This window comes from Falco peregrinus, chromosome 13, assembly GCF_023634155.1.
Source record: "Falco peregrinus isolate bFalPer1 chromosome 13, bFalPer1.pri, whole genome shotgun sequence".
Lineage (NCBI taxonomy): Eukaryota > Metazoa > Chordata > Aves > Falconiformes > Falconidae > Falco > Falco peregrinus.
Window position 1 is genome coordinate 3383761 of NC_073733.1, and position 27774 is coordinate 3411534.

The following is a 27774-nucleotide window of genomic DNA, read 5'->3' on the forward strand; positions in this document are numbered from 1 at the left end:
TACTTTATCCTCTTAAAATCTTTATTTTTTAATTTTTTTTTTAATAAGCACATGCATAAAGTGTCAACAGTTTGGGATTAAGATGACATTTTTTGAACAAATGTAGTTACAAGCGGTGCTTCGGGTCGTTTCGAGTTTCCTCTCTACACTGTACAGAAGAAAGCTCGTGTTGCGACCGACGCAGTCCCTACCTTTCCATCATCGTGTCACGACAGGCAGAACCCACAACACTGGGGAGAAATACACTTGTTCACACGTAGCAACTGGGTACGGTAGATAGATACAAGCAGCAACATCTACTCACCTATTGACTAAGTGCACATGGTTAAAAGACCCCATTAGACAGTGAACATCTCCTTTTTTAATGTCAACTATATAATAATGGAAATCAAGTTACGGCCTGTAACGGGTGACCCTCGGGAAGATGCCCTTCTCCCGTCAGCTGCTTCTATCAAACAGCAAGTCAAAGGAAATATGGGTAATACTTCTGCCAGTATTAACAAATGAGCCTTTTTGGGGCAGCCCCACCGATGCTGAGCACCCCGGGAAGCCAGCCACAAGGTGCCACCAGGCTGGCACCTCCCTGTCCCTGCAGAGCTGGAGCCAACCTCCGTAAGGACCGGCCACAACCCTGGCTCCAGGCTGTATGCATCATCGGCTGGTGCCAGAAGGGGAGAAAACTGCTTTTAAAATGCTCGGCTCAAGCTGCCTGCTCCCAGATGTTCTGTTTTAGGAGGTCTGGTTGCCCCAGTGCTCCAGGAGGTCTGCCTAGTTTGTATCTGCTGAGTTTGGGTAGTGCAGAGGGGGTTTTGGGGTGTCTGGGGTGCTCCCAGCCCAGCCTGGATTAGCCTTGGTCCCCGGGCTGCCGGGTACAGGGAGCAGGGGATGGTCCTCACCTGCCTTCATTGCCACCCAAAATAATGCTCCACCAGTGCCCGGCCCCAGCCAGAGGTGTTGGTGTCCCACAACAAAGTGGTGACGGGGTTTGTTCCCTCCCTGCAGGCCCACCATGTCCTCTTGGGGACTGTCCCGTGCCAAAGGTGCAACGTTTGCACGTGCACCCGGAGATGTGTGGTTGGCGGAGCAGGTTTTCCTTGAGTTGGCCACCACTGGAGTAAGCTGCTCCCAAAACTACCCCTGCGCAGCTGTGGGGGTAAAAGCCTGTGCACAAGGAAGGAGGAATCCCAGCGGATGCCTCGGGGTCTGGGCAGGTCCAGGTTTCCACCCAGGTGAGGACAAGCTGAGCACCAGAAACGCTTGGAAATGCTCTGCCCTGCCCCAGCTCAGTGAGCCCCCCCACCCCGGGAGCCCCCCGCTCCTCGGCCATGCCACGGGGACCTCCAGAAAAGGCACTTGTGTCAGTAAGGAGCTGCCACACTGCCGTGGCCCCGTGGCTCTCCCAACGGGAACGCTGGCCCCAGCCCCACGCGTGACACAGCCGCAAGCGGAGGAGAGGGAAGCACCAGCAATGCTTCGGCACCAGCCCCAGCTCATGCTGGGGACATCCCATTTCAGATTCCCCCAGGCAAGTCAAGCAGCCCCAAAATGAAGGAAGTCTATTGAGAAGAGGAGCCGTCAGCCCCAAAACGCTCCTGAAAGTGCATTTTGGAGAAAAAGGTTTCTTTTTGATGGGGGTTTTCTTTCTTTTCCCTAATCTGATCTGATCTGAGTTGAAAGGCACCACAAAGAGAGGCCACATTCGTGGAACACTGGCTAGAACTAAAGGTAGACCTGAAACATCTCAGTAGAAAAATAACTTTAGGGGGTGGGGGTGAAGCTTATAACAGTAAGGATTTTGGAGACCTGGCAGGACTGTGCCGAAGATGCTCTTGCTGCCAGCGGGAAATCAACAGCTCCTCAACAGGCACCACAGTCAGGTCACCAGGCTCAAAGTCCACTTTGATTCCAACGCAAGACTTTTATGGTTGTTTTTTTCATGGCAAGAAGTGACTTTCTGTGGAGTAAGTGTTCCCAGCTGAGGCGTCAGGCACACTCAAGCATGGGTAACAGGTGAAAAATATTGGGATTTGAAAAACCTGAGCTAGGGTGGGAGCTTCAGGTACAAAAGCACCTCCCTACAGTGGCAGGAGATCCATCTCCTTCTTGTGCTGTGGGCTGCTGTGCTGTTTGCTCTGTTCCTAAAACCTGGTTTCTTAGGAACTGAGTTTGGCAAGTGGCTGTGGTGATAACTGCTCTGGTTTTTAGTGGCTTGCTGGGAAGCAACGCTGGGTCTGGCCTTCCCTCAGCATCCGGGGGAAAGAGACTGAACTGATTTTCTTTCTGGAAATGACATGTAAGTTGTCTGCTTGTTAGTTTTGTAATGCATGTTTTTTGTTTGGATCCTTCAGCTGAGCTACCCCAAATCAAGGGGTATCTTTTAAATTGTTCACCTTAAGGTACCAGCATGGTTCACATGCTGCAGTCTGTGGACCGTGAGTGGTCTGGAGGAGCAGACTGCTGGAGCTGCTGCCTTCTAACTATTGAAATGTGGCAGTAACAGCTGCCCATCCTGATCTTCTGTGGTTAGTTCCCATCCTTCCCTCTCAGGTGTTTATTCTGTAGCGCAGCTTATTCTTATTGTATTCAAGGGTCAACACCAAAACCAGCAAATGGGCACCAAAGCTAAGGGAGAACATGAGCAGGCTGCCCTGGCTGATGGGCAACGCTCTGGGGCTGTAACCTGCTGGGGCAGATCCAACGAGTAGTAGTGCTGCTGCAACCCCAGAGGGGATGAGGCAGAACTACAAACACGCCAGGTTTGAAGAGATGTCCTGAGGACACCTCCACCATGCCCTGGCCCAACACAGGGTCACAGACAGTGCTCCTTTCTGGTGTTTGCCTACCTGCTTCTCAAAGCCCTCCATGGAGAGCCTCTGTGACCTGCTTCAGGGTTTCTCCATCTTTACCTCAAGAAAGCTTTCCCTGAGATCTGATTCGAGTCCTTTCTGTCACAGCGCAATCCTGTGACTTGTGCTGCAGCCCAACACGGGCACAGAGCACAGGTCTGTCCTCCCCACCGCCCTCCGTGGCTTTGCAGGGGGCTTCACCTACCACAGGGTTTTCCTATACAGAGTGGTGGGAGCATAACCAACTGAAAAATGCCAGTCTATTTTCTTTCTGGTTTGTTTCCTCCCCTTTATACTTGAAGATGTGCTATGCAGCTGAGTGCTAGAACTGCCATGGGGCTGAAAGTTCCCCCAGGGCTAGCCCAGTCCCCTGGCATTGCCACCGTGGGAGAGGTGTGCAGGGAAGGGCTCACTTCATGCACACTTGGGCTCACAAGACCCTGAACACACTGATAACAGCAAATCTAAGCCTGTTCCCAGCAGGAACGAAAGACTAGAGGGATCTCTGGCTGCTGTTCTGGAAGGTGGCACCTGTGGGAAGGTATCTATTGGGAGAGATGCCCGTGGGAGGATGAAGCATCAGTGATCTACCATCATGTAGTGCTATGGAGGTGTCTGTGGCCTCAGGGTCCTGTACCAATGTCAGACATTAATATTGATGTCGCACCAACACTGCCTTCAGGGGATACTGTGGCCAAGTATGTCCCAACCAGGTCTTGCCTGGGGATTGCCCACAGAAAGAGCCCATCCCTTGCTGCAGGCTCTGCCTCAGCCTAGTGACAACACCAGGATGGAGTCCTCCTTTGGGAATATTCTAGTGTCCTCTTCCCACCCTGCTTGTGGGAATGGTACTGAAAGCTTTGGGGCACCCCCCACCCCCAACTGATGTTCTTGACTGTTTGGGTTTTTTTTTTCCTTTCCTCCCCCAGCAAAATGCAGGCATCATTCTTGCCTGGAGAAAGCAAAGCTTGAGTGAATGATCCTAGAAAACCTAGGGTTTGTTAAAGGAAGATCAGATTCGCAAAAAACCCACCCCTTTGACTCTCAAAAAGATCAAAATATTTCAAAGTCTTGGCTTGGGTACAAGTGCCTGAAGGAGGATGCTTTGTATGAGCTTAGAGGCCATGGCATGAATTGCATGGGCAGCTCCAAGCGGTGGCAGGTAGGTGCAACGGTGTGCCTGGGCATGGGTCCTGTCACACGGTCATCCCAGGGGAGCACAGCTGTGTGGGGACTGGGAAAGGCTCACACGGAGGGCATGGTGACCCATTCGGAAACAAAACCAGCATGTCTTGGCACTCCTGTATTTTGCTCAGGCACTTTTGCGTGGGGATAGTGAAGGGACAGGAGAGCCCCACCACTGCCTGTCAGCGGGGGGATGCAGTTGTGGTACTGGTCATGGGGTCACCTAAGGAAGGGACAGCAGTCCTCAAAGTGCTGCTGCCCAGTTGAGGGTAAATTCATGGGCGAGTGAGCATTTGAGGCTTCTAAAGTGCAGTGCAGGTTATATGGTGTTTGCTGTAAACTGTAAACTCCTCAGGACAAAGTCCTTGCCCCCCCCCCCCTTTTTTTTTTTAAAAAAAATACCTGTAAAGTGACATGCCAGCAGAGAAAACCTTACCCTGAAGTAACAATTACTACTACAGGAAAACAGGAATCATGGTGAAAGAAACAGCCTAAGCTCCCCTTGCCAGCATCCCACAACAGGGAGTGCTTCCCATGGCCCTCCATGGTCCACCCACAAGGAAATGGCATGGTGTTCCTGCTGGCCACGCACCCCTGGAAAGCACCATCCAAAATACCACCTCCAGTGCTACAGCCTGCCTCCCTCCGAGGGAAACTTCCACTTCTCGTTAAAGCTGCGGTGTTAATTCAGGTTCTGTTCCCAGGGGAGCGTGCAAAGCCTCTGTTCAGGCTGTTGGGTGTCTTGAAAGGGAGACAGAGATGGAAAAGTTGCTGGGAGGAAACCTGAGGGCTCTTAGGTGAAGGAAGCTCTCTGGAGAAGCCATGTTCAGCCTTACGTCTGTCACCAGAATAAAACCTTCCCAAGATAAAACAGCTGCAAAAGCAGGAGCTCTCATAGGATGTGATGCTTGCTCCTCTCTAGGTGTCTGCCCAGGGTGGAAAGTTAGAAACTAGCCAATCCTTTTTTCCTTCAGGACACTGATCCTCTAAGAGCTGCCAGGCTCAACAGCGAGCTCCAATGTTCACTCAAAATCAAGGAGACCCTGAGGGTGCAAGGCCAGGATGAGTGAACACTGGCAGACTTCCACCAACCTTCATAAAACTTGAGCAAGACCAGACTTCACACCTGATGTAGCCTTCACAGGCAACGACTGGTGTACCACAGGCACGGTGGTCCCCGTAATGTCCCTCTTCAGATAAATCAGCGATTGTCCAAGAGGTTTCTGATGGACCTCAAGGACTGTGGCCTTCTGTTAATATCTCTAAGCAGAACCAAACCAGCTTATTTACTCTTTTGCCAACTCCAGCCCAATTCATTTGCATGCACCCAGAATACGCTTCCCCCTGTTGGCGGTCATATTTATTATTTTTAATCTATGCCCATAAATTGGCAAGTAGGAGAAAGCAGATAAAATGGAAAGAGGAACTCTCGAGAGATCGGTTGGGCTCATTAAATGTTTGGCACTCTGTGATTATCTGTTGGCAATGAAATGCCACTGCTATATTTTAACATGGAACATGAAACCTTAATGTACAGGAGCATCTATCTCCTCAGCCCACTTCTGGTACACTTGAGAGAGGAGAAATTCAATCATCTGCGACCTGGATTGTATTTTTAATGGCTGCTAAGCTAGATAAAATATTTGAATATTCACTTTTATATCAGCCCACGTGAGGATTTGAGCATTTTGGGTTGTGTAATGCAGCATGGCCTATTTCTGGAAGAGTATAAGGAAATAGGCACATATGTACAAAATATCGAGTATGCAGCATATGGGTCAGCCAGCCAGTGTTAATTAGTATTGCACAACCAATTCCAGCGGAGCTAACCCAGCCCAGCCAAGGACTTAGTGTCACTTGTGCTGGATTTCATAGGTCACCTGGGCAAAAAATAGATGAATACACCTAAAATAAAGATGGTCATCCTCAAACACGGCTGAGTCTCCCAAGCAAAGGCACTGAGGATGTTGGCCCACCAGCACAGCTGGCTTTGCAGGAATGGCAGTGTCATGAGATTGGGGTGCTCAGTGCCACCTCATGCTTGCCTGCCTCATGGTGCTGCCAGCAGAGAGCTGGGAAGAGCAAGGTGTGCCATGATCAGACCAGAAATGGGTGTCTCCAGCCCACCCTGACTATACAGGTTACTTCTCCATCAGCTACAGAAGAATCCTGAGCAATGAGCTCTGATGTAGACATCTCACTGGGGAGAGGCTACCTGTGGGATCAGCCCCATCCCTGGTATCAAGATAGCTTCAGTGGAGCTGAGGTGGTTCAGATCCCTGGAAGAGCTGGATTGTGATGTCTTCAAGCAATGGGCAATGCTGGGAGGTTATGGTCCTGCTGACTTGCTTTGGAGTTGAGCGTGCGGAATGGGCTTGGGTTATTGGGGGCTGGGAAGCGGAGAGGATGGTGCAAGAACATGGTGTGAGGAAATGGGGGTGAGCCTTGCTACTTGCACCCCTGAGGCTTCCAGCTGTGCACCTGCTCCGCGGATGAGGCTGTGCATGGGGCAGGCAAGGCCTGAGTTATGTGATTGTCACGCGCTTTTCCACGCAACGGCATTGACCCTGATAGTAGCACGGGTTGACTGACTGCTGCCAGTCCCGAGCATAGCAAAGTTGCTGTGAGGTGACAGGGAAGCAGGGGGCTGCAGGGACAGTCCTGACCTGCCATGCACCAACGGAGTCCTACCAGAATGGCCAGTTTCATGTGACACACACAAAGCAACTAGTGCATGAAAAGAAGGGACTTAGTCTTCTAGGGGCACTCTGCTCTTCTCCAGTTCCCACCAGGATCAGCTCAGCTTTACAGAACTGGGGCAGTCATGGACCTCAGGGATGAGCCAGCCCCGCATGTCCCAGAGCCCCTTCCCTGCCTGCATGTGCTGGTGGGACTCCTTGGCTCTGCCCGAGTGCCGGCGGGGTCCCTGCGGCCGATTCTGCAGCCCTTTGACCCCCGTAACAGGCAGAAGCCCTCTGCTGTTCTCTCTCACAAAGGATTATTACTCTTCCTAATTATCCAAATAAACACTTGCCTTGCTCTTCACATACAGACAGTATTATGGTCACGTCTATTATTAATAACAGGTGACTGCTTAAACGATGCTCTGGATTTTCACAAGCCTTTCTCCTAGCTTGCTCCTGGCCGAGGAAAGCCCACCCCAGGGGTGCCCTCCCGGCTGCCAGCGCCAGGTTGTGGCCAGCAGCTGCTGGTCCTCTGCATCTCAGAGGGTCAGCACCAGAAACGAGAGCTCTCGATGAGCACCCAGCATCAGGAATTCCCTGCTCACCTGTGGCGCATCGTGTCCCCCTGCCTCCTTTGGTCAATCCTGTTTTACCTGGGTGTTGCAGATGAGCTATTCCATGCATCCCATTGCTCTGCTGCCTCTTGCCTGCCCTGCCTGCTCTGCCCTGCCTGCCTGCACAGCGAGACAGGAGATGCCAAGCCTCCCTGCCAGCCTCCCAGCAGGCATGCGTGGGACCCGGAATTGATCCGTACAGCTAATCCCAGGCTGTTGGGTCTTCCTCACGCTGGGAGAGCTTGCCCATCAACAGGCAGAGTGGGACGAGCACCTGAGCACCTTAAACAGCATCAGCGCTGTCGAGATGAGGAATTCTGGGGTTAAATTTGAGGATTTTATTTGCAGTTCCTGCTCTAACAATCAGCCCTGCTGAAGCCAAGGGGATTTTTCCCTAAGGAAAGGGGGGCTGAACCCCAAACCCTTCCCCATCCATCCTTCCCCTCTCCCACACCCACACTGCTCCTCCATTCGAGCCCCCCGCTTGGAACCACAGCTTGCAGCCCAGACCTGGAGATGCTGGAGATGCGGGAGGTGTCATGTCCAAGGGACAAGAGGCCACTTTGTGTCACTCAGTGGAAGGGAGGGGCTATTTCTCAGCAGCTGGGTAGGGGGCTCATCACATCTCGCCACGAAGGGTTTCTTGCTGGGGGAAACGAGCAGATGCCTGGGGCATTGTTCAACACCAGTATTTCTCAGGACGAATTTAGGGATCGGCCTTTGAGCCTGCTGGGTCCCAGCTATATTCTCCCACTTCCTTTATAGGGCTGGTCATTTATGGTCAAAATTCTACCTTTGTAGCCACCAACTACACAGTTGCTGGGGGAGCGGGGGAGGTGGGCTCAGAGCCCAGCTCCTCCCCAGAAGACATGCAACATGGGGACTTGGTTTTCCTCCCTTCGGGGACTGGTGGTATATGGGAACACAAGAGAGGACCTGGGGACACTGTTGGGCAAGTCCACGGTTGGTCCTGGCCCATTTTCTGCTGGTGGGAGCCTCTCCCTGTCTCCGCAGGCTCTTACCCTGACTGTGGTATCTTCCATACTCCCCACCCCTTTGCTCTGCCTTCCTGTGCCTCCTCCCTTTGCGGCTGTGTGAAAAGCCTTCGATGAATCACACCCTATTTTGATGAGCAAAGTGGTATTTTCAGCGCCGTGGTGGGGGCCCCCCTCGCCAGGCTCCCCCAGCAGCGCCCGCCTGTGGGGTAAGGGACGGGGCAGGATCAGGCCAGGGGCAAGTAGTGCCTGGGTCCGAGCTGATCTCAGTTGTACGGGTGCAGTCTGTGGGGCTGCAAAGTGCAAGTTGAGGGTTTACCTAAAAGCAGCATTTTGTCTAATTAATTTTTTTTTTTTTTCAAATAACACTGAAATGGCGTAGCGCTAAGACCAAGGAGAGTTGGGCTTGGGGAAGCTCCCAGGACACCTCTGCTCCTTTGCTGGCAGCCCCTTCCCCCGCCCCGAGGACACCACACATCGCAGCTTTCAAAGCCCAGACAAGCGCTGGGTTTCCCTGCCAGCTGCAGAAGCCTTGCTTTCACCCCTTTCTCCCAGAAAACTGGTCCTAAGGATGGAAACAGGCTCAGGTCACCACCGCCTTGTTCTTCTGCAGGGAGCGACAGCATGATGGTGACCTTCCCGACATGACTGCCACAAAACGTGGTGCGCTGCTTTATGGGGAAGGCGGCTCCTGCTCACACGCAGCTCTCGGAGCTGCCTGACTCTACTACAGGTGCCGGCGGCGGAGCATCCCCAAACCCAGTGCGCGGCCATCGCTGCGCACCCATGGTGGCACCGGCTGTGCAAACAGGCTGCTTCTCCAGGAGCTTCTCGTTAACACGTTTAACATCGAGCTGGAAAAGCACTACTGCCTCTGGCTATCCCTTCTCTAGCAAAGCACACTCAGGGCTAGTCTCTGGTCTTGCTCCAGGTGTAAACCTGGAGTAATCCTATTAACCTGCCTTCAGAGTATTTTGGAAGTCATTAAATGTGAAGGTGCTGCTAATTTCTGGTCTCACTGCCTCCGAGGTGTATCCTACCAGTGCTGCTGCTGCCCGAAGGGTTTTCGACATAGTGTAAAAGCAAAGCTCCTGAATGAGCGGGGCCGCCTGCGCTTGTTGGCATTGACGTTGGGGAAGGTGCCTATACACACCTGGCATGGAGCCGGGGAGCTCCGCGCCAGCCCAGCCCCGGGGCCCCTCAGTCTGACCACTCGTTATCATCCAGCTCGGAGTCGTCGTCGGACTCGCTGTACTCCACTGCGATCCGGCGGGACAGGATCGTCGCCACGTCATTGCCCACGGGTTCTTTTTTGGCCTCTTGTTCCCATTGCTCCTGGACTTTCCGGAGTTGAATTCCTGTGGTCGGAAAGGGGGGAAGGCTTTAGGGGCAATGTGCCCAGCACCCATGGGTGCACCCAATGTGCAGCATCCCCCCAGTCAAAAGTATGGGCTGAAAGGAGATGGCTGCAGCCTGCCTGCAGGAAGATGCATGCGATTACCAAGATATATGAGATAAGAATGAGATGCGTGCGATTATACAGCTATATAATAGAATACAGCTCCTCCTCTGCTTCCACTCAACCTGAAGAGGCTGAACCTTCTTGAGGGTTAAATCTACTGTTTGAGCTGAAGATCTGCAGGAAGGGGAAATGGGAGACCTTGGAGCACATCATCTGCTACAGCCTGGATGGTGGCCACACTCACGGGAGCTGCTGCTCATCCCTGTGGGGCTCCGTACTGCCTCTGGCAATGGGTTTTCCCCACCTCCTGCACCCCCCTGCCCTGCATTTCTTTCCCTCCCCAGGTCCCACCTGCCTGCCACCATCTTCACGCACCACCTGGCCACCTGGGGCTCACCTGGCACTCAGCGAAGCCACCACCACCCAACTCCACACCAAGAGGTGTTTTGCCACAGCACTGGGAACCTGCCCATCCCCCTCCCCCCGCCACCAGCCCCACACTCACCCCTGCGGATGGCTGCCAGCAGGTCGCTCCGGGCATCGCTCATGGGCATCAGTGGGATCTGCGCCTTCCGGGGCTCCACGGCGGGTGCTGGGGGTGATGCCGAGTGCGCCGGAGAGGCGGCAACGGCGGGGGGCCCCGGTGGTGGTGGTGGTGGGGCCACTGGGGGTCCCATGGGGCCGGCCTGCGGCGGAGAGGCAGAGTAGGGGCCAGGGGGTGCGGGGGGCGGTGAGGGTGCGTAGGAGGTGGGGGCAGCCGAGCCGGGGGCCAGGGCAGGGGGAGCCGAGATGGGGCTGTCGAAGGCGGTCTGGGCGGAGGGGATGACGGGCGGCGGGGGTGGTGGGGCGGGCGGCACAAAGTACTCTGCCATCGGCACCGGCTGCGGGCTGCAACAGAAGGGCAATAGCCGTGTCAGCAGCACAAGGAATGATGGCACCCATCACCCACCCCAGGCCCCCGGCTGGCTCTGCTGTGGCTTGGTTTGCTCTGGACCCCCATGTAAGCTCTGTCCCAAGGTCATGGAGTTGGGGGGACTCTGCCAGTGGGCTGGGCTATGGGGCATGCGGTGGTGGGAAGGCAGCCAACACCCCAGGGGAAAAAAAACATCCCCCCCATCCCCCTTGTCCCCTTATCTGGGATGAGGTTACCCCAAAAGTGCTCCTGACTCATTTGGCCTCGGGTTTTGGACCACAGCAGCTGCAGAGAAGGGCTCTCCCCGCTACATCAGCCCAGAAATAGGGGGTCAGGCCCCCCCCCAAGCCCCCCTTCCCCTGGGCATCCCTCTGTCAGAAGAGGAGAGGCAAGCTGGAGTCCTACCCGTAATCCTTGACTAAGTGAGGTCTCGGCCCATTGAGGATAGCCTCTGGGGGCTGCGGCACGTGGGGCTGCTGGAGGCGGTTGAGGCTGTTCTGCCGGCTGCCCGCTGCCGGGCGATAGACGTGCTCCTGGGGGGGGGCAGCCGCCAGCACCCCCTCCTTGTGCTCCGCTGGGGCCAGGTGGGATGCTGGGGCCAGCAGCTGTGCGGGGTGGTTGGGGCTCGCCGGGTACGAGTGGTCAGCTGCATCCGACGCGTAAGATCTGTAGCACAGGAAAACCCAACCGTCGTACTCCTGGGACGGGGGTTGGCTGGGCTGGGGGATGTGGGTTTGGGAGTATTTTGGGGCTGAGACAACAAAACAAAGAATGGCCACAAAAATATAGATATATGAGCAAGCAGAGAGGTAGTGGAGGGGAGGAGGACACAAATACAGCTGAACCAGTCTCTTCCCTTAGCTGCTAAATGGAAAGTGTTCCGACCATCCCAACACCAAGGCTGCTCCTGAGGTCCAGGAGGCGACCCTGGGGGCACCAGCTGTCCATGAAGCTACCGTGGGTTTATGGCTTCTCACCCCAACCCTGCTGTGGGCAACACGTCCCCCCCAAAGACGGAGAAACCAAGGGAGAGCCGGTGAGCTAAATGCATAGTAGGTAAAACCTGCCTATTATCTGGGGACAGTGATCCTTCCGATGACGCCATGTGATAGGGGGATGGTGAGAACCTGTTATCGGGTCGGAACTCTTTATCATACGCCATCATGTTCCACTCCAGGCGCCGGTTGCGGGCTTTCCTCACTTTCTTCACCTCCCGAGTGGAGTCCTCCACCAGCCGCTGCTCCTGAGGGCAAAGACAAGCCACGGCTCCATCTCCAGCCTGCCTCCTCCGGACCATGAGCGGTACCCAGGGAGCATCACCCCGCCCTGCGAGATGCACCCACCATGAGGGCGGGGGAGTGTGCGGGATGCACCAGAAAAGCGACTGGCCCCCAGGTCCCAGGCAGCCCCAGCTCCAGCCCCTGCAGTGTCCCCTGCCTGCCCATTACCTTCTGCCTGCGCTTCTCCTTTCTCTTATCTTCCGTCGCCTGCAACATTTTCTCCTTCCATAAGTTGAAGAAGTAGGAGGGGTCAGTGTAGAATTTGAGGCCATCCTTTTTGTCATCCCTGCCGGGTTGGGAAGGGAAAAGGATTATCAGCCACGGGAAGAGACCCCCCTTCCCCTGCACAGGGGGGTTTGGTGTGACCATGGCCATAAGCTGTTGCCCCACCACGAACATGTCCAGCACAGTGGTCACTACCTGCAGACCACTGTGTGGGGCCACTCATCCCAAGCACCCTACAAAATGGGGATGGTGACACAGCAACTGGAAAAAACAGCCTCTCAGCCCTCGCCAAGCAGCAAATGGGGTGCACACACTGATGCCTCCACTGGAAAGGGTCCCCCTGAATCCCCCAGGATCCCCTTGGTCCCCTCAAGGAGCAATATGCCAGCCACCCTACCTGTAGGGCGTGAGGATGTTGAGCGGCGGGGGCTTGTCGCAGCGCTGGTACATCTCCATCACCGGATTGGGGATGGAGTTGCGAGACACCACCTGCTGGTTCTGCACCGTGGAGCTCTTGAAGGCTTTCCGCATGTTGATGTCCTGCAGTGAAACTGGGGGCACGGGAGGGACAGAGGATGCAGGGGTGGCCTCAGCCCCTCAAACCAGGCATGGCGGGTGGCCTGGCCCTGAGCATGTCTCCCACCCGCTTGCACCCGGCTGTCACCCCAAAACAGCCCCAGCCCCTCACCTTCCTCCACGGTGGAGTCCAGCTGTGTCACCTTGATGACCAGCAGGTCCACTCTCTCCTGCAGTGAGTTCATCCGCATGTAGAAGCTGTTGGCTTCGTTGAACAGCTCGCCGAAGATGTCCTCGGCGTGCCTGCCTGGCAGAGGGCAACACGCACCCGTCAGGGGCACCGGTGGCAGGCAGGCAGCCCTCTCCCAGCCCGTCCCCTGGGCCACCCACCTCCCCACCAGCTCTGCGGGGCTCTCTCCCCAGCCTTGTTCTGTTGGGAGCTGAGCCTCAGCCTCCCCCAGACCTGGCAAAGGGCTGCACGGAGGGAAGGGAGTACAAAGCACCCCCCCTTCTCCTGCCCTCTCCTCTGCACACAAGCATCCTTTTCAGGGCGAGCAGGACCCTCGGGAGGCACTGAACCAGCGCAGTCCGTGCCCCAGAAAGCCTTTGGATCTACCAGGACATCTGCAGCCAAAACCCCACCATCACACCACATGACCTGTGGAAACCCAGCCCTGCAGGTGGAAAACCACGAGCAGGGCAGCAGGGAGAAGCTGTGGTTTGTTTGACTTGAGCAGTTTTTTTCCTGCAGGGCTTGGTGCATCGCTGCGATAGCTCTTTATTCGGGTTATTATTATCACAGGGCTGCGTGGGGCGCCTGGCAGAGCATTGCTGACACCTGCAGGCTACAGCACCCAGCCCAGCACCCCAGCTCCTTGAGGCTTCCTCCAAACCCACGTACCAAACAGCTCCCGAGATCAAAGCGCTTTTGGTATCTGCTCAGCCTGTCACCCAGCTTGGCCATTTGTATTTAATTTCCTTTTTCCCTGGATGAGGTAGCCACAGCCTGAGCACCCATGGGTGCTGCTCATGTGAGATGCCATGCTTCCAGCAGCTCCCTAAATATAGGTTCTATTTTTCTGGGAGTATTTTAGAGAATAATCTAGTTCTGGAGGTGGGGAAAGAGGGAGAGCCTGTGCGTCTCTCTCTATTTTAAGTTGATATTCAGCAGTGAAATAGGTTGCCCCTATTAAACCTTCACACTGGTGTGCACGGTGCTCTCATCCTCCCCTTTTCTGCTGAAATCAGTCCCAGGGCAGGAAGACAGCTGAGGATTTAGACCTTTTATATAGACCTCTCTTCCTTATAAAGCTCTAAGATTAAAAAGAATAGGTTGGGGTTTTTTAATCTTCACCTGACCTTCCTATTTCTGGCCAAGTCGAGAAGCAAGGGGCCCACAAAGGCTTTCCATCCCCCATAGCACAGAGCAGCCATGGGAGCAAAATGGGTCTTAAAAACATCACCAGGTTCCCCCTTGGGGCTTGGCCCTGAGCATCCTCCTTTTAAAATATTTATATTATATAAATTCATATTTATATTTAAATTTATAATTTGTTATTATATATTTATAATTTTTAATATTTATAACTCCCCCTGAATTAGGGATGGCTGCAGTCTGCACAGCCCCTGTTTCTCTGTGACTGGAACTGGACCATAGCATCTCACCAGCATCCCACCAGTATCCCAGCATCCCATCAGCATCCCCCCACCCTGTTGCCACCCCACACCAATTCGCTGTGACTTACTGAGGCTGCCCAGCTGCTTGATGATGGCAGCCAGTGTGCTGTTGGTGACACACTCCAGCTCACTCGTTACCCCCTCGGGAAGAGCCCCCCGGCATAGATGCCGGGGCTCGATATTCCTCTTCACCAGCGGCATGCTGCCGGCGAGCCCTCACGCCTCTCCTGGGCAAAGGAGAAAGGAAGGAAAAAAAAAAGAAAATACCCAGTTTTTACCAATCACTGATTTTTGTCGCTGTTTCCTTTGGCCTCTGCCTGGGGCACTGATCCTGCCCGTGCTGGGCACGGTGGGTGCAGCCTGTGCTGCAGCAGCAGGGCTCTTCCAAGCAGGGGATGCTCCGTGGTGCAAACCTCCAGATGCCAGTGAGTTCACAGATGCCAGGGTGGAGGTGAGGACCATGCCAGGGCCCTGTCCCTGCTGTTGTGCTCTGCTGAAGCCAACGTGCCCGGGGACCCTTTCTCCCTTACCTTCCTGGAGCTGTGCTTAAACTAGGAGCAAACCCCCATGTGCTGCAGCCCTTCAGCCAGCCCTGAAAAGCCTCATCCAAGCCAAACAGTGGCCAGAAGCGAGCAAGCGCTTGTAATGCCATTATTTCCAGCTCAGTGCAAAGCTCTCCGGGGTTTTATCTGTGCACACACTACACCGAGGCAAGCTGCCACCGCCAGCTCACCCCTGCCCTCCACAGCATCCCTGTGCGGCCCCACAGCATCCCTGCGTGCCCCCCGGCTCTGCCGCCGGTCCCACCTGAACTGGGGATGCTTTATTTTCTATGGGGCTCAAGGAGATGTAGGGAGATGCCTGGACCCAACAGCTTCACCTCCGGCGAGAGCACCCGTTGGGAGGTGAGGAAGGATGAAGGATAGGCACAGTGGGGTAGAAGGTGGGGGTGCTAGGGGCAGGTTACCCCACTGATGTAAAGGGCGAGTGATGTGAAACAGGCTGAGCAAGGAGGGGAAAAAAAAAGAAAAAAGGAGCATTTATTAACCATGGTGGTGTCTCCTGGGATGCTGCAGCCTGGGACTGGGACATGGGCAGGCACAAAGCAGGCCGTGACCCCGCAGGCTGGCACAAGAGGGTCTTAGGTGATATGAGCACATCAGGACTCTGCTCTGCTCCCAATGCAAAGGCAAACTGATGGCTTTAGCACTGAAATCACTGTGAATTGGATTTCAGGACTGGAGAGCACGAACAGCCTTCCCAGGTCCTGAATGCAGCAAGCTGAATCCCCCCGTTTCACATCCCAGGCACCCCCAACCACCCCATCTTTCACAAAAACCCTCTGCTTCGGCAGTAAAGGAAAACCAGCTTCTGAGCGGAGCCGTTAATAGCTGGGAGTGGAGCAGCCAGGCACCAACAACGGAGCCAGCAATTCTGACCATGAATGGAGCCAGCAATCTGCAGAGTTCACATTTTTTGGCCCCGGGAGCGTTAGACAGAACAGTTTCCCATTGATAGCAACCGGCCAGTGCTCCCGTCCCCCCACCAGCACCACCAGCTCCTCCACAGTTTTCAAATGCAAATGCAAGCTCTCTCCATGAAAGAGTCCAAAACTTGTTTCTAAATCATTCATATCGAGCTTCCCAAAGGGCCGATTGTGCTCCCAGATCTGTACGTACAGGGGGGCGAACGCTGGGCGCTGCTCTGCCCCAGGGCAATCGGGGCACTGTGGGAAGGACCCCAGCCCTGAACCCTCCTTTGGGTTGCACGATGCTTTGGGCTCAGAGCAAACCACATGTCCTCTGGCGCTTCCCAAAGTCACTGTATATGGATGGCGGGGCTGGTACTGTTCCTGGCTCCCAAAACCCCAAACAGGTTATTTTTCACCTGGGAAAAATGGCACAGAGTTTGCAGGGGAGGCCCTGGATGTCCGCTGATGGATTTCTGCTCTGGCCATGTTCAGGCACCCCCTGAACACCCCGCCTCCCGGGCTGCATAAAGAGATAAGCAATGCTGGGAGATTCACCCCAAGCTTGCTTTGAGCCAGTTTTATGTGTCCCCCCCCAAATCCACACTCAGAGGTTGAGCACCAGCACATCCCCACGGGGGGCTCCCCCCAAGCAGTGGCTGCAGGGACAGCAGGGCGCGGGGCAGAACGGTTAACGAGCTGCTCGGGCCCAGCAATTAGAAACGGGAAACAAAGAGCCATTCTCAGCATCTGCCTGGGACACAGCCACCGGCACCCTGGGCTTTCTGTCCCCACGCAGGGGGCCTGGGAGGAACCAGGGCCATCCGTGCCTGCGTCCCTCATGGGGACTCCAGAGGGGAATGAAAAAAAAAGGATCTGAGGTCTGAAACTTCCCAGCAGGGACAGGCTTGAAGAGGGGCAGAAGGTGAGTACATGGTCTGATAACAGCATTTGAGACCATGCCGTGGGAGAGCATCCCTGGAGAAGAAAGTTCCCTTTAACCTCCCCCACAATAAGCCCTAACAAGACTCAGAGCTTGCAGCAGAAGAAACCAAGGAGGAGTTAGGCACACATTTTTAAGCTAGGGTAGCCAGGACAGGCAACTTTGGCTGAGCCATGGGAGAAGCTGCCTTTTAACCTCCCCAGCTGATGGCTGCTAGCAGGAACCCAGGGATCAGAAACCCTGCCATGCCCTCCTGCGACAGGTGCCACCTCAACCTGCTGGAACAGCATCCCTCATGCACCAGTGGCACCAAACCTCTGACTTCTGGGTTGAAAACCCAACTTTTGACCTAAAACCTGCGACCTAAGGCCTGGCCTAATGCAGGGGATCACAACGTGTTGGGTGGGGATGGGCTACACGGAACCCCACAGGCACCAACCGCATTTCTGTCCTCACCAGTGCATCTTGCTCACACCCACCAAGAGGCCATGCACAAATCCTGAGTGCTGGCAGCTTGGCCTGAGCCCAGTGAAGGGATGCTCAGTTATGCTCAGTGCTGCTTCTGCACATATTTGGGGTAATTTCCAAGGCTTTGAGGGGGTGATTTTGGTGGCAGGTCCTCAGACCTTCAGGAAAAGGCTCCCAGGAGCAGGGACCTGCCAGGCACAGAGGTGCCAGGTGCAAGGGGGAGAAGCCTGAACATGGACAGAGTTAGGCCAAGAGCAATTAATCATTTCTTCCATACACATGGCCATACCAGAGCCCACCTCAGTGCTCAGCACCATGGCCCAATCCACTGTGTGCACTGGGCTTGGCTGTGACGGCTGTGGCACCCCCAGTACAGCCCAGCTGGGCATTGCCAGGCAACCAGTAAAGCAACATCTGAGCAGCTGCAGGGCCAAATTGCCATCTTCCATGGGCACTGCTAGCCCTTGATGGCCCTGAGCAGCGTCACCTGGGACCCCCACCCATGGGCCCAGGAGGTTATTTAAGCTCAGCTAGGGTGCTGGCCTGCAGCCCTGCTCCTGGCCATGCCCTGTTGGACCTCATCCCTGCAAGCAGCTCCTACCCCAGGTGGGTCCCTTAGGTGGGTGCTGGCACCCTGGGCAAGTCCTGGGTTTGGCATCATCTTCAGGGTGGGTGTCCCTGTCCCCTTTGGCTCCTGCCTCCTGGTCACTTGATTCTGGCTGTATCTGGGGCTGCTAGCAGACCCTGCTGCCTGCTCTGCCTGCTGCTCGCTGGCCCTGGGGGCAGTGACGGTGAGCTCCTGCGCTGGGGTCACCCTGGGCTCCCACTCATCTTCCCCTTGTTGCCGCTGGCCCTGCTGCACCCCAGCAAGGGCAGAGGTGGTGAGGCTGGGGCAGCACCTTGCTCACTTAATGTGGGGGCCTTGTCCTTGTGCTGCAGAGCGCAGCGAGGGCAGGGGCAGCTGGGGGTACATCAGTGCTGCTGGCGGGGGAGACTTGATCCAGGGCAGGTGGGATGCCTGGTCTTGGTGTCCATGCTCAGGTTGGACATCAGGAAGGGTCTTCCACCTTGCCGGGCTGCTCCAGGTTTGGTGTAAGGTGTCTGACCCTGCCCAGACAGCCCTGGGCTGGGCTCTGCTGCAGAACACCTGCTCTGGCACGGGGAGTGTGAGAAGGAGTTCCTGAAGTCCTCCCTTGGGATACATGTGTCTGTCCTTGCTGGTGATGGATGCCTGTAGGTGGGATAAGCTCTCACCATCTTGCCCTGCTGCTGCCCTCCTCTCCCACTGCAGCTCAGGAGACACACCAGCCCTTGAGGGTTCGGGTCTTTCTTTCCTCTCTAGCTGAGAGTGCGTTAGGAGACACAGCTGATGGCTCCACAGCTGCAGGGAGACCCCAGCCACAGCCAGCAGTGTTGCCCTGCCCGGCTCAGCACAGCCCCTCTGCTCCCACCTTTCAGCTGCTTTGGGATAACTGTGCAAGCCCTGATGATTCTTCATCTTCAAAGCCCCGCTCAGGTTTAAGTGGTTATACAGGCTTTTCCAACCACCCACAGCAAGGTTTGCTTCTCTTTTTATTCCTCATGCAATGGCCCCGGTTGCTTTCGGTGCTTGGCTGCTCCATGGATGTGGGACTGAAAGGTACAACCTCAACCAGCCAAACCTTCTGCTGACCTGAGCCTTCCCATTTCTCTGCATGTCTACGGGTCGTTGTTGTAGGGTGGGCATCTCTTCTGCTGGGTCTGGGGACAGCAGCCAGGTTCTGGTATTGCTTACATGGACTAAAATCCATGAGGTGTTGCTGTCTCCTGAGTGGAAGTGAAGAGCCCTCAGTGGGATAACGCCAGTGTCAGGCTGCAGGAGGAGAACTGGAGCCACAAACCCAGCAGGAATTTCCTGGAGGTGGAAGGCAGGAGGAGTGGGACAGACCAGGAGCTTCCCCAGAGCCACTGTCATGGTACAGGTACACTGGGGGGGAGCTCTTCCATCACTCTGCCTCTCCCCAGCTGCTGAGAAAGTTGATAACTCTGAATCTTGTTGTACTGGGAAATGTCACTAGTGAAAGGCAGCGGTGACCGTCTCAGCTGTCAGGCCAAGGAGAGACTCGCTGCTGCTGCTGGTAACTAGAAAGCGCCCACTTCTCCCTGGTGCATAGCTGCTTCCTGGGGTAGCACACCACTGTTTCCACAATGCATCTGTCAAAGCTCCTCAGCATCCCACCAAGGTGGTGGCACTGACTCCCCCGAGCTGCCTGTCCTCTGGGACACTCATCGGGCTGCTCAGCCCAGGTCCCCACCATCGCCCTGTCTAGCAGGGGCAGCCCACAGCAGCCAGCACAGGGAACGCAGGCCAGCTCACAGCCCCCTCTGGTCTGCAACGAGCCGTGGCTGCTGCTCATGGCCACAGATCCACCCCAGCATCTGCTGTATCCTACCCAGGCTGGGCATTAGCTTGTGCAGATGAAGCCTTCCAACGGCTTTCCAAACCAAGCAGAGGAGCTTGGAAGGGAACCGCATCCAGCTCGCTGCTGCCCGAATAAATACCAGCTGAGATGCCCAGGCAGGGGAGGTGAGGAGACCAGAAATAAAGTTTACCTTCTGCCCCAAGAAGCTGATTTCTCCCAAGGAACAACCAGCAAATTGAACGCAGCATCCCAACCCCTGGAGCTGCTGGTGCTGCTGAAAGGCAGCCCCTGCTTTCCCAGGTGGCACAAGAGGGCTGGGGGACAAGAGCAGGACTGCCAGCCCCATCCCTGCGGACCAAGATGCTGGCACACAGGTGACCCCTACAGCTGGCCCCTTCCAGATGTCATCCTTCATCTCAGCAGGCATCACATCTGGCAGCTTAAGTCCTTGGGGTCCACCAGGGGCAGAAAAGCAGCTCTTGTTTTGTAAGAGGTCCAAAAAATGGAGTTTCATGTCCTGCCATTGCTCCTTATATTCTTTGCAAGAGCCTTTCATGTACATAACTGTCTCCTCACCTCCACTGCACCCCAAACCCACTTGCCCTCTCCCTCTGAGCAGGGGATTGAGCTGTGACTTGCAAAGCCACGCTGGATTCCTGCGCTGGGGTCCAAAGTGGCCTGAAGGATCATGCATGCTCTGGATGGCTCTGCAAGGAGGAATGGGCTTGATGACAGCATGTTTCTCAGGTGCTGGCTAATCTCCATGAGAGATTTTTGATTTGGTGAGTACCTGATACCTGCAGCATCAGCCCCAGTGCCCTGCTTCATATTGCAGGGAACATTGAGAGAGAAATTCCCCTGCTGCCACCCTCCCTCACCGAGCCAAGGTGGGACAGAAGGCAATTTTAGGGTTTGCTTTCTGTAGCTGGGTGTCCCTACAGGAAAAACCTGGATGGGGAATGGAGTCATGGCAGAGATGAGCCAGGCTGGGCTGGGCACGATGTCCAGCTTGCAAAAACAAATTGGCTGTCGATGTACCTTCAATACCTCATGTGACAGTACTGAAGCATGGCACCCATGCATCACACCTGGATGGCTGGTGAAGGAGCAGCTGAGCTTGTACGAGACAGCCATGGGAAATCTAATTCATCATGTGTCAGATGGCCAAGAAAACCCTGAGCTTGGATTTGGGGAGAACGCAGGCAAGTGTGCAGTGACACAGCCATACCGAAGGCTGGAGTTTGGGTCAGCTCCTCTGCTAAGCCCAGTTCTGGGCCGGGTTTTGGTAAGTCCGTTCACTCGGCCCTTGCAATCGAAGCTCTTGCCTGAGCTGGGCTCCCCAAGGCGCTGCTGAGCCCTGGGGACCAGACGCTGCCAGGAACCGGAGGCTTTTGCAAGGGAGCAAAAGCTTTGGTTGGATGCCAGGAGCCAGAGTAGCACAAAAACCCAGAGTGGTATATTGAAAATCTATTATCCTTGAACAAAAGCTGAAAAAGCTTACAAATGAATATCAAAAGAACAAGACACTCCAGATCTCGCAGTGCCTGTTCAGGATGGCAACCCATGCTCTGGTGCAGGGAATGGCGGGGTGGGGAAGGGCTGTGGGGGCTGGTGGGAGACAAAGACACAAGGCAGTCCTGAAATATTGATAGGAGGTAATAAAAAAAGCTGACTCTGGAGTCAGGAAGAGGACAAGAGGAGGAAGTGACACTCAGTTGGGCTTGACAGTGCTTGAAGGAGCTTGTTCTGTGGAGTTTGGCAAACAGACCTGGTATGGGAGAGGGCTGGGAAGGATCCCTGGGGTGTGCAGTGTTTCTGAGCAGACAGACATGAGAGGTAGCTGCAAAAGCAGCAGGCTTTTGAGCTGTTGATTTGTGGAGCTCTGCCATAGAGCATGCTGGAAATCCAGGCAGGAGGGTTCAAGGAATAACAGGACAAATCTGCAGAGGACAGATGGGGCCACCAGCAGCTACCTAATGGTTGAGGGGCAACATCTGGCTCTGGTGGACCTAAACTCCTGCTTCTCACCCTTGGATGTTTGGCTGATGTGGGCCATGAACAGCCTCGGGAGGGAGAGCAAAGCCTATAGGGGCTGAAGCTTTGGTGTCTCAGGGAAAAAAATCAAACAACAAACCTAGGAAAAACTGTGCAGGTGGCTCTTTGCAATGCAGAGAAAACTGCTTGCTAAGAGCTGGACCAGATCTGCTGATTTACTTCACACAAAATGGAGTGTGATCTGCACTGCAACGACTCGTTGCTCTAATTTACAAAATGCATCTGTGACCACTTTTTAATTTGTTGCTAGCCCAAATGACTGTGAACACTACCAGCATGACAAATGTCATTGCTTTGTGTGAAGCTGATAATCACTCTAGAGCTATTGTCCAAAGGTTAATTAAATATATTTAAACTGGCTGGATCTCAAGCATTTCCCTTGCTTAAAATAAACTAGAGGGCAGATCTTCAGTGAGAATAAACTCACGATTGCACTGAGGCTGATGGGCATGTGAGAAGCAATGCCACTGCCTGTCCCCTCCCTGAGACCTCTGCATCCTGGAGGATTCTGGCTTTACAAATGGGCTGAGGCCACAGAAAGCCTCCCAGCCCCATCCCAAGTGAGCGAGAACGGTTGGCACATCTCAGGTTGGCACATCTCACGGCAAAGCATGGGGTGGCAAAACCCCTCGGGGGCTGAAAAGCCCCTAGGACATGGGATGTTTCTGGCTCCCCATCTTCAGGCTGTCGGCTTGGGGGAATCTGGAAGCTGAGGCTGTGGACTCACTGCCCCCGCAGCACAGATGAAATGAGTTGAGAGGTCTCAGCCCTGACCCTGGGCTGCATGGAGGTGTATTTGCTGTCAGCCAAGAACACGCTGGGGCTGAGCTGCAGGGAAAGGGTCAGGCCCTCCAGCCAAAGGGAGGAGGGAGCTGGATGTCTGGCCGGCCCTGGGGCATTGCTGCCTGGGTTGGGGTTGAGTTGGTGACCTGTGCCCCGCTGGGAAGGCACATCACCCACCCCGGCTGGGAACGCTGCCCGCACCTCTCCTCCAGTCCATCTGCAGCTCCCCTCCTCTGCTAGCTCAGCCAAAGGCAGCTCTACCACGGCTAACAACTGCCAGCAGGCTTCAGCGTGCGAACACTTCACAGCAAAGTGCAACAGAACGTTAAATCACAGCTAAAAATATTCCTGAAGAGTTTTATTAGTAAATGCCACAGTTTGTGTGGAATTTCCCCCCCCCCCCCTTCTACTGCAAAATGTTTCAGCTCTAGGAACAGCACTTGACTAAATTGCCTCTAAATCACAAACGCCTCTGAAGGCTGGGCTCTGCAACGCCAGCCTTCCCCAGAACGCCTCCTTAGGAGGAGGCCATAAATGCAAGTGCCTTGCTACCTTGGGGTTGGTATAAAAAGCTCGTCCTGCTGCGTGTCTGCTTTAAAACAAACAGGTTCTTTAACATGGTGGTTTCTTTTTTATCTCCATGTTTTTTCCAGGTATGCAACTAGCAAATGCTGTCAATTGGTATGTCGGTTTTCAGGCAGTTGTTTTCCCTGGGTTTTCATTGATGTGGGTTTTGGGTTCTGTTGCTTGGTTTCTCAGAAGTGGGGAGCCCTCGGTGCCCCCCAGTCACGGAGCTGCGGGCCGCTTCATCGGGTCCTTCCCATCCCACAGAAGCTGCTGCCAGCCCCGGCACCACCACCACCTTTTGGCTCTGTCTCTGCTGTGCATACAAACTAAATCCATGCAAATGCAGTGCCCCGATACTCTAATGCTGAAGGGAGAAAGGGGTGGAAAAAAAGGTGTGGATGAAACTACGTGTGATCCTCCTCTGTCATCCTTCGGCTGCTCCCTGTGTGGCTCCTGTGCTGGGAGCACCTGGAGCAGCGATGCCTGCCTTATGCGGTGGTGGGAACAGCCAGCCGTACAGATCCCGCTGGCCCAGGAATCATGTGTTGTTTTTAATGACTCTCTATCACCAAAGGAAAATCTTCAATGACATTTTTTTTCCCTTTTGTGCTCAGCTCATTAACAGAAGGAGCGAGCTTGCTCACTGGCAGTTTGTGTGAGCAGGACGCTGCTGAACAAACCAGCCTTATTCTCCCCAATATAGAAGGCGCTTTGATAAACCCAGGAAGCCCTCGGCGAGCGGCAAGGGTCCTTCTGGAAACCCGGCACTCACTGCCTTTGGGAGCAGCCGCAGGACCAGCATCTCCAGCCCTCCCAGCCAGCTCAGATGTGGTTCCCTGCCGAGGCTGTGCTGGGTGCTGGGCAGCCCCTTCCCAGGCTGATGGGGCCACTTTGCTCACCGGTGCTGTACGTGTAGCCCTGCAAAAATCTGGGTGCGACCGGGGGGCGCAGGCACAGCTCCTGCCGAGGAGCTGCCTGCATCCCCTCTGCTCACAGAGATGTGCAAAATGCTGCAGCTCCTGCCCGTGGGGTGCAGCTCAGAGGGTGGCTTTTTGGATGAGCAGCTCTGCAAAAAGCATTCTTGCTTTTTTTTTTATATATATATTTTTTTTTTTTTTTAATTTTAACACTTTTGGCTTGAGGGCTGTTCGTAACTTGTCAAGATCTTGGCATTCGCAGTTGATTTGTCATCCACCATAAAATGGAGGATGAGCATCTTTGGTTCAGAACTGGGCCAAGGGAGATGACAGCTCAAAGCAAAATATGCTTCATCTCGAGTTTTCTCTGTGGGCTTCAGCTCCTCGGGAAAGGAGCGGACATTTGGGGTCTAAGTTGCATCACAGGCATTATGTGTAAGAGCCCTTGGCGTGCTCTGAGTTTGCGTTTGCGACAGAAGAGCATGGTGCACATTAACCTTCTAGCTGCCAGATGAAGTTTTGCTGGACCGATGCTGCCTTCAGTCTCCCCTAATCACCAAGCTGTTCAACCTGTCACAGGGGGATGCTACTGAGATACAGAAATGCCATCAAAATTCCTTTTATTTTTTTTTAATGAAACTAGCAACCTTTCTAAAATTCAGGCAACGAGATGCAGCAAACAAGGGGTGTGCCTTGGCACGCTGAAGTTTTGAAGATGAATTATTAATTCTGCCATTGCCAATCTACCCATACATTCAGGTCCTGTGCTCCCCTCCTCCGGCTCGTGTCCGGCAGCCGGCTGCTGTACGCCAGGCAGCTGCAGACAAAGCAACCACAAAACTACACTAAAAAGCATCTTAATCCATAGGTATTTTATCATGCTGACACCACCACGAGGCAGCAAGAACTCGAGTTTTAAGTGATAAAATTCAAGCTCCCTGCAAGTAGCTGAATCACTGAGCATGGAGGCCCAGGCTCTGCACCCTTGGTGGGGGGTGGGTGGGCTGCCTGCAGCCTGCCTGGGGGGCTGCCCTGGACTGGGGGGGGTGTCCAAAACCCAGTGAGGGCTGGGGGGGTGGGGCATGCATGGCAGGTGCCACCAGGCTTCTACCCCACTTGGCCCTGTCCTCTCCACTTCCCTGGCCCCACAGCAGGCTGCAGCACCTAGCTGCCCATGCCCCCAGCACCATCCAGCCAGGGGGTGATGAGCCCTGCCCTACCCTGCTTATAGGTGCCTCTTCCTGCACAGACAACAGCGGGCCCAGCTTCTGCTCCCCAGTGATGTAAAAATGAAAAGCAGCAGTGGATCCTCTCTCCCGCCCCAAGATGCAAGGATGTAAGGTGATTCCCCCCACCCACCCCAATGGAAGAGTGCAAAGCAGCCTGGTACCCACCTCTCCATGCGGGAATGCAAAGTGACAGCACTCCCCCTGCCATACAAGGGTGCAAGGAGATCTGACCCCCCCCCTTGCAAGGCTCTAAAGCTGATAGGATTCCTCCATACAAGATGCAATGGCCCCTGCTCCCCCCGACCTACACAAGGATGCAAAGAGGTCCAGAACATCATGATGCAAATGTGCTAAGTGGTTTGGGAGGGTCGTGTGTCCAACCCCCCCCCCAAGGTGCAAAGCAGCCTGACTCCCTCCTCTCCATGCAAAGGTGTAAAACGGTGGAGGACCGCCCCCCCCCCCCCCCCCCGAATAGGTGCAAAGTGATGAGGGACCCCCTCACGCAAGGATGCAGAGCAGCTGGACAACTCCCAAGGCAAGGATGCAAAGCGACATGCACCCACCCCCCACCCCCCCATGCACGGATGCAAAGCTGTGGGGGACACCCCTGCAATACAGGGATGGAAAGCGGCCCGGACCCCCCGTGCAAGGATGCAAAGCAGTGGAGACACCCCCTCCCCATGCAAGGATGCCAAGCGGCCCGCCCCCCCCCCCCCCCCGCAAGGATGCCGAGCGGTGAGGGACCCTCTCCCTGCAAGGATGCCTGCCCCCCCCAACGATGCAAAGCCCAGAGGACCCAAATAAAACGGCGGCAAAGCACCTCCGCGAGGGTGTCGTGTGTCCCCCCCGGCAAACTCACACACGCGGAGGGAGACCCCCCACCTTCCCCGAGGCGCGCACATTCCCGCATCCCTCCGCGCTCACCTCCGCCGGCTCTGCGCGGGGCGGGGGCTCCGCGGCGGCCCCGCGGGGCTGTGCAGGGCTGCGGCGGCCGCCGCGCTCCCGCTGCGCGCCTCTCCGCGCCGCTCCGCAGTGCGCGCACGGCGCATGTGCCCCCTCGCCACCGCCTCCGCCCCGCTCCGCCCCGCTCCGCACGGGCGGCCCCGGTGCGCGGGGCCGGGCGGCCCCCAGCGCCCTCCCTTATAACTTTTTTTTTAATAAATACCTAATTTCCCATAGTTTTTCAACCTGGACTTGCAATAAGCTGGGGGGTTAGACCATCCCGATGGAAATCCCTCGGGCGGCGAGGTGAGGAGCTGGAAGGATGCTCCGGTAGGAGGGGGGCGGTTGGAGCATCCTCCTCCCGGGGCTGGCATCGCCCCCGGCTCCTCCGTGCTGGCCCCGCGCCTGGCCCGGCCCCGGGCTCGCAGGTGGGAGCGGGGGGAGCCGTGATCCGGCGGCAGCCGAGGCTGCGAACCGGAGCGAGCAGCTCCTCCCCCGCCCCAGCCCCCTACCGTCACCCACCGCTGGGCACACGGGGGTGCCCCGGGCCCCGCTGGGGCCGGCCCGGTGTGATATCCTCACTGAGGGCGAGGGGACCGAGGGTCCCCCTGGGCACGTTTGCAGATGCCACCCGGCTGGGCCGTGCTGACCTGCTGGGGGCGGGGGGCTGCGGGGGTGCTGGGCTGAGGGGCGATGGCTGAGGCCGGTGGTGTGAGGCTCAGCACCGCTCCGTGCCCGGGGGGACACCAGCCCCAGGCAGCTGGGGGCAGGGGGCTGGGAACTGCCCGGCGGGAAAGGGTCTGGGGGGGCGGCTGGATGTGACCCGCAGGGTGCCCAGGTGGCCAAGGCCAACAGCACCCTGGCTGGTAGCCGAAACAGCATGGCCAGCAGGAGCAGGGCAGTGACCATCCCTCGGCGCTGGTGCGGCCGCCCCTCGAGCCCTGGGGGCAGGTTTGGGCCCCACAGGGCAGGGGGGGCACTGGGGGGCTGGAGCGTGTCCAGCGCCGGGCAGGGGCCAGGGTGGGGGCACAAGGCTGATGGGGGTGGCGGGGGGAGCCGGGGGGTTCAGCCTGGAGAAAAGGAGGCTCAGGGGGAACCTTCTCGCTCTCCACAACTACCTGAAAGGGGGGTGCAGCGAGGTGGGGGCCGGTCTCTTCTCCCAAGGAACAAGTGACAGGACAAGAGGAAACAGCCTCAGGTTGTGCCAGGGGAGGTTTAGTTGGGTACTGGGAAAAATGTCTTCACTGACAGGGTTGTCCAGCACTGGGACAGCCTGCCCAGGGAGGCGGTGGAGTCACCATCCCTGGGGATATTTAAAAAAACCTGCATAGATGTGGTGCTTGGGGACATGGTTTAGGGTGGACTTGGCTGTCCTGGTTTAAGGGTTGAACTCAATGATCTTAAAGGTCTTTTTGAACCTAAATGATTCTGTTATTCTATGCTATTGCCCAAGGATTTTCAGTCCTCTCCTTGGTCATGCCCCTGAGCCAGTGCTGGGCCACGCTGAGATGCCATTTAGTGCAACCACCTGCAAGGGCTTTGTCTCACTGCATGGGGCTCCGTGGCAGTGGGGCTGGAGGTCTGGGGCTGCCATCTCCAGAGT

General features: G+C 55.7%; 1 protein-coding gene across 3 annotated transcripts; it reads right to left on the bottom strand.

Annotated features, from left to right (window-relative positions):
• LOC101912273 (actin-binding protein WASF3-like) lies at positions 1-26558 on the bottom strand. Of its 3 annotated transcripts, none has more exons than XM_055818358.1 (9): positions 26395-26558; positions 14466-14624; positions 12893-13027; positions 12602-12755; positions 12148-12265; positions 11767-11942; positions 11105-11365; positions 10292-10674; positions 1-9682 (listed from the first exon to the last, which is right to left on the bottom strand). In XM_055818358.1, exons 2-9 carry the CDS (start codon positions 14596-14598, stop codon positions 9525-9527), a joined length of 1518 nt encoding a protein of 505 aa, XP_055674333.1. In that variant the 5' UTR covers positions 14599-14624; positions 26395-26558; the 3' UTR covers positions 1-9524. The 3 variants fall into 3 exon arrangements, with proteins under 3 accessions (XP_055674333.1, XP_055674334.1, XP_055674332.1); XM_055818359.1 differs by lacking the exon at positions 26395-26558 and adding an exon at positions 26154-26266 and having other exon boundaries at positions 11827-11942; XM_055818357.1 differs by lacking the exon at positions 26395-26558 and adding an exon at positions 26154-26266.
• Between the last annotated feature and the right edge of the window lie 1216 nt (positions 26559-27774).

What these genes read in the sequence shown, in the direction of transcription:
- LOC101912273 (XM_055818358.1), bottom strand. Translation starts at nt 14,598, where the DNA reads ATGCCGCTGGTGAAGAGGAATATCGAGCCCCGGCATCTATGCCGGGGG. An exon ending in AGGAGAAGCGCAGGCAGAAG is followed by an intron (nt 11,943 to 12,147) that starts GTAATGGGCAGG and finishes CTTTGCCCTCAG; the next exon opens with GAGCAGCGGCTGGTGGAGGA. An exon ending in TCACTGTCCCCAGATAATAG is followed by an intron (nt 11,366 to 11,766) that starts GCAGGTTTTACC and finishes CCTGTGCTACAG; the next exon opens with ATCTTACGCGTCGGATGCAG.